General features: G+C 36.4%; 1 protein-coding gene across 1 annotated transcript; it reads right to left on the reverse strand.

The window, feature by feature from the left end:
• Positions 1-589: 589 nt before the first annotated feature.
• ca5a (carbonic anhydrase Va) lies at positions 590-8805 on the reverse strand. The gene is made up of 7 exons (XM_073831387.1): positions 8525-8805; positions 8106-8303; positions 6886-7004; positions 6122-6217; positions 5968-6030; positions 5639-5797; positions 590-3089 (listed from the first exon to the last, which is right to left on the reverse strand). Exons 1-7 carry the CDS (start codon positions 8565-8567, stop codon positions 2937-2939), a joined length of 831 nt encoding a protein of 276 aa, XP_073687488.1. The 5' UTR covers positions 8568-8805; the 3' UTR covers positions 590-2936.
• Between the last annotated feature and the right edge of the window lie 2506 nt (positions 8806-11311).

The raw sequence follows: 11311 nt of genomic DNA on the forward strand, positions 1-11311 counted from the left end.
TTCACAGTGCGATTCTGAAATTAAAATATGTGACCCTGGATCTTAAGTAGCACGGGTATATTTGTAGCAATAGGCAAAAATACATTGTATGGGTCATAATTATCGATTTTTCTTTTATATGCCAAAAATCATTATATTAAGTAAAGATGTTCCATTAAGCTATTTTGTAAATATATCAAAACTCAATTTTTTGATTAGTAATATGCATTGCTTAGAACTTCATTTGGACAACTTTAAAGGTGATTTCCTCAATATGTATTTTTTTTGCACACTCAGATATATATATAAATAATGTCCTATCCTAAACCATACATCAATGAAAAGCTTATTTATTTATCTTTCAGATGATGTATAAATGTCAATTACATAGAAATGACCCTTATGGCTGGTTTTGTGGTCCATGGTCACATATATCTATAATTAGCAAAATTGGTTGAAATGTAAATATTACATTACGTACCATTATGAATGCATTATCAGTTAAGGGTTTAAATATAAAAGAGTGATTTCATACCAGAATACTAAATGCATTTTGAAATAGGAATTAGTCACAATTCTGTCTAAAACTAACACAGTCCAACCATACAGATTTACCTTAAGATTGATTTATTTCATTTTTACACATTAAAATGTTAATACACAACATGTCAGACAGCATGAATGAGAAGTTACGTTGTGCATTTGTTGACATTCACCTCTGGGTCTGTAGGATCTCCCCCTTTGCTAAGTCCGCCAAAACATGCACTTTTTTTAGTGCAGCTGATCCGGACCTAACCAGCACCTGGTGCAACAACACTTGCTGGGATGGGGCCTCCATAAACCTCCGGCACCACCCTCTTCCTGCTTAAATCCCTAGGGCACATGCTTGTGTCCGCCCAAAAGTAAAACAAAACGAAATCAACCAAAAACGGCCCAAATGTAAAAAGACTTTAGTTTCCTATAAGATCCCACAAAACGAATAAAATACAGCGTTTACAACCAATACAACAAAGAATTAATAAAAACAAAGTTTTGCATACATTTGCATCATAAAATTTATAATAGGCAGCATAAGTGGCAGTTATGAAAATGACTTAAGATGATAAGTGAAGAAAGAGGCGGTCTATAAAACAAAACTAGTTTTAGTGTTAAACTGTGGTTTCCCTTGAAAGGCCTCACGCTACTTAAAAAGAGGCAAATCCTACTGAAAGTGTGTGGAGAAAAAAACAAAACAAAAGTACAAATCCATGTCCCTCATGCCAACCCATTACAGCAAAAAGACTCAGAATGTCACAAAACCTCAAACTATAATTCATCTGCCGCATAATTTAAATTCTAACAACAAAAGTGTCTTCACATGCTACTCAGCGCTGCTTCAATGAGAAAACATTGTTCCAGGGCCTCCTGATGGGAAAGAATGTTCACTACTCTGAGAGTAGCTTGGGACTTGGGCAGGTGTAGGGAATGGATCCTAGTCTACGCTGTACCCTAGCGTTTGTACAGTGCAAATCCAGCTTTCCAGTCTAGTTAGTATCACTCTGAATTTCAACCACAGACCCAAACCAGGTGGCCCATTGAAACGAGAGGCCACTTTAGGGACAGTTTATACAAGAACATTGTTATTCAGCCATCACAAAGAGGCCAGCGCCTCTTGGCAATTATAAAGCTGCATGCGGAACTTCTGCAGTTTCTGCACCTCCCTGGAACAACTGAAAAGTGATCTTCTAAATATTACCATCAATCCAAAAATGTTAAACTCCCCATTATGTTTTTGCAGATAAGCAGTACTATCAACACAGGAGGTCCTGGATTTTTTAAACAATTTTAGCATGTCATTTTAACAGTTTCATTCTTACTGCCATTTACAGCATGTTTACAGGAAAACGGAATGCACTGAGATTAAACTATAACAATCAATTGGTCTTACTGTACATCTCATTTCTACATTGTGCCTGGTCTCAAGTATGCCTCTAGTGGAGAAATGAAATAGAGCACATTTGCTTGAAAATGGAGGTCCCTATTTTAGGACATGGAAAGACACATCCAGGTGCTCCCAAATACAATTCTTACATAAAGAATAAACAGTTTCTCGGTTATTATTTTGAAAATACACCTTAAAGATCCACAGATGAACTATTACGATTGTTAGCTTAGACAAAGACTATAAGAGATTTATACTGGAGGCACACGGTTTGCCGAAAGGCAATTATGGCCAACCACTTGTGCAGTTGTTCAGATAACTGATTATAATGAAAAAGGCACTAGGGATGAAAACCTACTCTATATAAATCTGAAGTACACAGCAAGTACAGTAATACATCTTCTCTAAACAATTGTGCGCAATAATCTACTCATTCTTTCATACATCTACATTTCTAATGCACCTTTTTATAAAGACTATGCTTCTAGTCTTATACTGCAGTATTCAAACGTAGCCTTAAATTCTAAAATTTCTCTTTACATGTTTATTAGCTCTACTGAAAATACGTAAGATTATTTTACATCTAAAAACCAATCAAAACTGAAAGGCATTGTGCAGTTTCATGCATAAAAGAAATTCCACTAAAACTACTGAACTATTGCCCTATACACTATCCCATTTGTATTCTGTCAGTTATCCACAAGAGGGGGCTGTTTGTCCTCAAACGTACCCTTTGCCACTACATAAGAGGAAATGTGCGTTTCAAAATGAAATTAGAATTTCCTGAATTCTAGCATTATTTGCAATACTTGAACAAATACAGAACCCGTTTGTTACAGGAATAAACAGGACCTTCCGTAAGTGAGCTATATCTTTGTAATCCCTTTCAATCGAATCTCTCCAATCGATTTTTAAAAACATTTTACAAAATCCAGTTAAGACCTTATGGATATCAGCACTGCGTGATAAAAAGTGACTGTTGAGTCTGTGTTTGTTTTGGAGGTTAGGATGTGAATTAGGTCACTGAGTTTTGTTGCTATTTCATTGGGGGAGCATCTTGGAGGAAAGGGGTGAAAGATGAGCGGACAGTCCGTCCCTTCAAAGCCTGCTGAACGCGGAAGTTGTTGACCATACTTCTTTGCACCTGCTCTTCTGCTGATGTGAACAGCAAGCTTCGAAACACTGCCAACTGAGAAAAAGACAAAAAAGAATGGAAGAGATTATGTAAAATTAGAGAACACATTCAAATGAAATGAGAGCAAAGAATAAAAGGAAAAGTGTATGTAAAAGATGGGAGAGAACAGAAAACAGATGTCAGCAGTGAGCCAGATGAGCTTTTCCGTTACATTTCCCAGGTTACCATGGAGCAGTGGACACGAAGTCGGAATAACAAACACTCCCAGCAGAGTTAAAACAGTCAGTGTGAGGGGCGTCTCAAAGCTTAAATTTATGATTTTTTTTAGAGTTATATACAATGCGTTGTGAAGTATTCATACCCCTTCATTTTTTTTTCACATTTTATGCTGCTTCCTTATGTTAAACTGCTTTAAATAACTTTTTTCCAACATCGATCTACACTCCATACACCATAATGGCAAAGCAAAATTCAGGTTTTTAACATCTTTTGGCAAATTTATTAAAAATAAAAAACTTGACTGAAATTTAGCTCAGGAGCATTCAAATTGCTTGTAGATGTTATTACGCTTTGAATGAAGTTAACCTGTGGTAAATTCAATTGAATAGGTATGATTTGGAAAGGCACACACATCTTCTTAAAAGGTCTAACAGCTGAAAATGCATATCAGAACAAAATCCAAGCCTGAGGTAAAAAAATAAATCTGCCTGTAGAGCTCTGAAACAGGACTGCATCAAGTTAGTTAGCAAGTTGAGTAACTTACAGAAGGACAAATATCACTGCAGAGAACCACCCCAAAAGTAAAGTGTGCTGGTAGCAGCCTCATGCTATGGGGCTGTTTTTAGTGGCAAGGACTGGGGGACTCATCAGAATAGAAGAAAAGATCAATGCACCAAAATATTGAGAAACCCAGTCCATAGCAGTCCATTGTGAACCTTCTGCCCAGCAACCCAGATTGAGCAGAAGGTTCACCTTCCAACAGGACAATGACTCTAAGCACACAGCAAGAGTGGCTTATAGACAACTCTATGAATGTCCTTAAGTGGCCCAGACACAGCCTAGGCTTCAACTCAATCAAACATTTCTGGAGAAACCTGAAAATGTCTGCCAGACACCATACAAGCTGACAGAGCTTGAGAGGTGATGAACTGAGGCAAAGAATGAATTTTAGATAATTGCCAAATGTTGATGTGCAAATCCTGTTGCATCATACCCAAAAAAGACTTAAGGCTGTAAAGGTGCTTTAACTAAGTACTGAGGTAAGGGTATAAATACTTGCAATGTACTTATTTCAGTTTTATTTACTTTTAATACATTTATGAAGTTATTTTTGCTTTGTCATTATGTTGCATGGAGTGTAGATTGATGTGGGGGAAAAAAAAGATTTTAAAACAGTTCAACATAAACATAAACATGAATACTTTCGCAAGGTACTGTACATTCAGACATCCAAATTCTTAGCATTCTCTTAGTATTAAAAAAAATAACTGAGAAGAAATCGTTGACTGAAGTTGTAATTTTTGTTTGCTTTGTGCACAAAAAGTATTCTTGTAGCTTCATAAAATTACAGTTGAACCACTGATGTCACATGGACTATTTTAACGATTTTCTTTCTATCCTTCTAGGCCTTGAATGTGGTTGTTACGTTGCTGTCTATGCAGGGTCAGAAAGCTCTAGGAGTTCATCAAAAATATCTTAACTTGTGTTTCGAAGATGAACGAAGGTCTTACGGGTTTGGGAACGACATGAGGGTGAGTAATCAATAACAGAATTTTCATTTACTGGGTGAATTATGCCTGAATTATTTTAGTGCAATTTCACATCTTGCTCATTTGGAGCATTTGTTTTGGAACCTTATGTGTTTCCCCCTTCGGTTGAATTAATTCTAGGCAAATATGAACACAACAGTCTTGCTTGTATCAGCATGTAATCCGAGATTGCCTGAGGTGATCTCAAACTTGGTTTGCTTGTGGTGAGAAGGCAGTTGTACCCATTAAAGCAACAAAATCAAGCTGTATCATAATTCATAAGAAGAAGTGTGTAAATCAATCAATGAGAGGACAGTTTTATTCATGTGTGACACACCTTTAACTGTCAGTTAGTTCCTACCATATTTAAGGTCCAGAAGGGCACCAAGAACATCGAAAAACAGTCCATGTGACATCAGTGGTTCAACCATAATTTTAAAGCTACAAGAATACTTCTAGTGCTTTGATCTTCAAAATGACGCTAGGGTGACGCGTAAATAAAATAAAAAGTCGTTTTAGGGGTTTGTGCACAAAAAGTATTCTTGTAGCTTCATAAAATTATGGTTGAACCACTGATGCACATGGACTATTTTGTTGATATTCTTGGTACCTTTCTGGACCTTGTTGTCTATGCAAGGTCAGAAAGTTCTCGGATTTCATCAAAAACGTCTTAATTTGTGTTCCAAAGATGAACAAAGGTCTTACAGGTTTGGAACAACACGACGGTGACTAATTAATGACAGAATTTTCATTTTTGGGCGACCCATCCCCAAGTCCTTGTACTTTTGAAATTTGCTGAGAGGAAAAAATCCATAATTTCCTATCTAACTTTCTCGAAACATATCAGCATCCTACCTGATCATGACTGACTTCAATGTGATGTTTCATCACCATCCATGTCACGGCCTCAGTAAGAGGAGGAGTGGTCAAAGAACCCGCGTATGTCCAATAGTCATCGATATTCTCCGGGAGGAGACATGCAGGGTCGAACTTGGTGAACTCCACCACGCTATCCTGGATGGAAAAGGATGAGGATGTTACATACTGTGAAATTGTAAAACAAAATGTTCATCCCTCATCCCACTGTTTCCAAAACACCATGCTCTGAGCTTCTTAATCTCAGTTCATAACTCATAACAAAGCTGAAGCTCAGTGTATACAAAACATAATGTTTAACGCCATACCTTGTGTCTGACTGCAGGCAAGGCATCCACCAGTTTCTGCAGACCCTCGTGTCTCTTTCCAACCTGCGAATAACAAATCAAATGTACTTTGCAATCTTACATTTGCAATTACAAAGACTAAGCTTGAAGATCTAATGATTATACACGTCGGTACCTTCAGAAAGACTGCAATAACAGCTAGTCCATTATCCTCAATAACAGCCTCCTCAAACAAACTGTACTTGTCAGAGTTCCAGTGAACAAGATGGAGCTGTTAAGAAACAGAACAGATAAACATCCATCCTAATATGAATGAAACTAATGGCCACATTTCCCAGAATGCCGTTCATTTGGTTCAGGTTACTACAGCCATTCATCCTGTTACACAATCCTTCACCTAGGTTTTGTGTTTTTGATGTGCCATAATGGCTAAATCAACATCTTTACAATTGGACAGAACTCCATTCATTCTGGAGGTGGGAATGAAAGCACTTTACGCAATACAGGATACATTTACAGGACTGAAATCTGAGCTGTTACACACACACACACACAGAGACAAATCAGCAGTGTTGAGAGCAGTAAAAAGGTCACATTCTCATCGGCGCTAACAAAGGCAAACATGGCTTTTTGGCACAGTAAAGTCACTCACACATGTCTCCTTATGTAACCAGCTATGAGTTAAAGCAGTACTGTACTTGTCTTGGGTCAGTGCCACATATTCATTGAGGGGACTGTCTTTCAATAAAAATAGCGGGCCGTTACTAATGTTAAAGTCTCCACCCTCAGTTATAGAGAAGTTCAGTCTTTGTCGCAAGAGAAATACTTCCTTATAATAAATTACATACAGACGGCTCAAAATGACAACTATGTAAGAAATTATTTCGCGTTCATGTCACATAAATACTAAAGATATACTAAAATACTGCATAAGGGTACCTCAGCAGGGTAAAGCCGGCGGTCTATGGAGTGTTCAGAGCCCCAGGCGTTGTTCTCCCCCCAGTGAAAATGAAACTGACATAGTCTGAACTGATCCTCCAGTGGTCCTCCTTTCAGAGCTAAAAGAGATTCATTTTAAGTTTACGGTTATCTCACACCACAGAACAATTGGTTTGATTATTTCAGACACAGTTATTAGATAATAATATAATGGAAATACAACAAAATGTTTGGTTGTGTTCTTGGTGACACATTTAAAATCATTAAAAATTAACATAAACTACCAGTCAAAAGTATTTGAACACTTCGATTTTTAATGTCTTATGAAGAATTCTCTTCTGCTTTCCAAGCTGCATTTATTTGATCCAAAATACAGTAAAAGTAGTAATTGTGTGAAATATTTTTGCTATCTAAAATAACTGCTTTCTATTTGAATATATTTTAAAATGTAATTTATTCCTGTGATCAAATCCACATTTTTGGCATCATTACTCCAGTCTTCAGCGTCCCATGTTCCTTCAGAAATCATTCTAATATGCTGATTTGCTGTTCAAGAACCATTTTTTTATTATTATTATCAATATTTAAAACAGTTGAGTATAAGGTTTCAGAATTCTTTGATGAATAGAAAGATCCAAAGGTCAGCATTTATCTAAAATAAAAAGCTTTTGTAACATTATACACTATACCACTCAAAACTGTTAAGTTTTCTATTCATCAAAAAAACCTGAAAAAAATCTACTAGAATTTCAGAAATACTCCTGAAGGATCATGTGACTGGAGTGATGATGCTAAAAAATCAGCTTTGAAATCCCAAGAATAAATTAGATTTTAAAACATATTCAAATAGAAAACAGTTATTTTACATAGTAAAAATATTTCAAAATTGTACTGTTTTTGCCGCACTTTGGATAAAATAAATGCAGGCTTGGTGAGCAGAAGAGACTTTTTTAAAAACATTAAAAAAAAAACTTCTGACTGGTAGTGTAACTATCATTTCGCTTACAAAAAATGTACCATACTAAATAAACACAGTCTCCACTGATCATTTTATGACTGTAAAATCAGAATTAATTAATATGAGAACTTTTTTCAGAAAAAGTTCATTAATTTTGTAATTTTTTCTTCAATTTGATTAATGACAGTAGTTGCTAATTCCAAGTCTTTTCACCAAAAACTAGTTACCATACAATTTCGGTATTAAGACAATTAAAACTTACTAGATTTGTCAGTGGTGTCGTCGTACTCGACCAGAAAAGAGTACCCATTATTCCAGATCTGCTGGCAGGTCCTTGGGTCATATTGCACCTTCAGAGGTCTGAGTTGTGGATCAAAGAGGCTTTTACGCACCACAATGTCAATAGGTGACTGGCGATCTCCTCCGGGAATGGCGAGGGGCTCCTGCCACATCGGATGTACTGGAAAAAAAATGACCGGTCAGAATAAGGAAACTAGAGCTGTGTTTAAAGCCTAGTGCAAATACAAGCATGGTGCCTCAAAATGCTGTCTAAATAAACAGAAAACCACAGTCCAAAAAGAACACAACGCATTTCAATCACTGTATGGTGGTTTTTACAACAAATATGACAAAAAACATACCTAGATAGATATAGATAGAAAAATAATGACATAAACCTACATTTGATGCCACAAAGTGCAGCCTCATGTGTTGAGTTACACATTTGTTCTTAATTAAAATCCAAATAGGAAAAAAGCAGCGAAAAGAAACCCAAAGCAGGACAAAAAGCAGACGAGCCGTCCTTCTGGAAAGTATTAGAGAAGCGAAAGTTGAGACGGAAAAAAAATGCTTCCTTCTGTGACTCGATGATTCAAAAAAAAAGAAAAAAAAATCTGACTTGTGGAATGTCAGGGAAAAACTGACTAGAGCTTAACAGGAAGACAGTCAGCAGAGTTTTATGTCACCTTTATGAATACACATTCTTTGGGAAATGATATAGCCGATCCTTGCGCAAACTCGTGAGAGTTCCTTTATACAGCTTGTAGGTTTGCCATCGGAGCTCTTCTTACACAATAACTGCTTAGATTGTGGTCACATGTTCTAGATTCTACAAAAGGAATTGAGTTAAAGCAGCCAGAGAATGCGACCAACTGCCTTTCATGAAATTAAAATGGCCTTTACTATAATTCCTGTCAGCCATTTAAGTGGTCTCGCAAAGAGGGATTACAAGCGTGCCGACCCACTTTATGGAAAGCAAACACAGCATGGGTTCTAACTATAACTCTATTGTAAAATATGAAAATACATACTCATTTAAGCTTAGTCTTTGATTAAATGTCCATTAAAATGAACTTTTTGAGATGTTTACTCTGTTATTTTCTATCCCAAAACAGCTGACAGACCACATTTACTGAAATTATTTTAGATTTGTATTTTCTCATTCCTTGTGTTAATGATTACTCGTTTTAACAACTAGGTTAGTTGTGTGCAACCTAACTTATTAGACTTGAACTGTTCTGCGCTTTTATTTGGCTTTCAATGTGAGGTTTAAAGAATTCGAAGACTTAAACAAAATCAGAAAAGGCTGTCTTTATTTGCTGATAAACCAGTTTGGTTTAGATAAGATAAAGTCTACACAATACCAATGACAGATATTACTACAGCTAGTACTTATCGCTTGGTAAAGATATGAGTATGAGCAGTTATATTATTGTTCAAGAACGTGACATTGTTATATATGACATATGAACCTCTTGCCACTAAACCGAACGTAACTCACAGATTTTGCTGATTACTGCTGGTGAAAATGATCAATTATTGTCATGTTTTGGGCTGTACTAATCGGTGAGACTGGAAAAAAACAAACATTTGAAGTACTATAGACTGCCAAAAGTTTTAACAAATCAAGAACGAGTGTAAAAACCTGTCTAAGGAACAAAAGGTGTTTGTGTTTGGCCAAACTGAACCAGTATTTCCAGGGCAGGAATCTTGACAACATTTGTGTTTGTGCTTATCATTTCCAGTCAGGAAAGGTCAATTATTAGGCTAATTTCTTACTTAATACTGCTTGTACATATCCTTAACACCTATTACCTTTAGTTTGTCAAAAACTGTCTGCCTGTTTTGCTTACTATGTCCGTCTCAACATGATTTAGCAGCTTCCATGTTTTTTCCATGGTTTAGATAGCATAAATTAGCAGAAAACCATATTCAGTAATACATTGATCATGCAAACTACGCCGTTATTTACTTCTAAATATCTCCAATTTAAGTTTTAAATTCCATCAACATCCAGTCTGTCTGGAATGACATGAAGAAACAGAACAAACTGAGAGACTAAATCCAGAAGAGCTAAGACAACGTCTCCAAGATGCTTCAAGAAACCTACCTGCAAAGTTACAGTACTGTAAAATGAGGATGCTGTCAAAAATCATGTCATAAATTGATTTTCTTTATCAATTAACTTTTATTTACTAAATTAAATCAACATTTGGTGTGACAATCTTTGCGTTTTTCAGGAAGCTTTGCTGGTAGGTCTCTTGAAAGGGATAGTTCACCCAAAAATGAAAATTTGATGTTTATCTGCTTACCCACAGGGCATCCAAGATGTAGGTGACTTTGTTTCCTCAGCAGAACACAAACAAAGATTTTTAACGAAAACCGGTGCAGTCTGCCAGCCATATAACGGCAGTGGATGGGCACCAAATCTTTAAAAGTAAACAAAAAACATGCACAGACAAATCCAAAAAACACCCTGCGGCTCGTGACGATATTAACGTGACGTGGCTGTGTATCAACCCTGCTGAAAAAACCAGCATATGCTGGTTTTTTCAGCAGGGAAAGGTAAAAAATTATTTAAATACTGTTCAGTTTCTCGCAAAAAACGATCATTTTGTGTCTTAGGACATCAATGTATCATCACGAGTCATAGGGTGTAATTTGGATTTGTCTGTGCATGTTTTTGTTTACTTTTAAAGGTTTGGTGCCCATCCACATCCACTATATGGCTGGCAGACTGCACCATTTTTCATTAAAAATCTTCGCTTGTGTTTTTCTGAGGAAACAAAGTCACCTACATCTTGGATGCTCTGGGGGTAAACATCAAATTTTCATTTTTGGGTGAACTATCCCTTGAAGCATCTTGGAGACGTTGCCACAGTTCTTCTGGATTTAGTCTGTCTCAGTTTGTTCTATTTCTTCATGTCATTCCAGACAGACTGGATGATGAGGAGTTTAGATCTTTGTGTGGACCGCTGGCTGTTGTCAGACTCCCTGTGCAAACAAAATTCTCTCTGGATTATTACAATTAATGGCTAAATAAATGTTTAGAAAAGTAAACTGACATTTCCTACTGCCACACTATTGCAAAATATAGAAATCATTGATTTAAAACTATTTTAGCTTGTGAAAATACTATTCTAATAATTTGTATATTGCGTCTTCAGGGGCGTTTTCATGGAATGTTCT

This window comes from Garra rufa, chromosome 25, assembly GCF_049309525.1.
Source record: "Garra rufa chromosome 25, GarRuf1.0, whole genome shotgun sequence".
NCBI classification, from domain to species: Eukaryota; Metazoa; Chordata; class Actinopteri; order Cypriniformes; family Cyprinidae; genus Garra; species Garra rufa.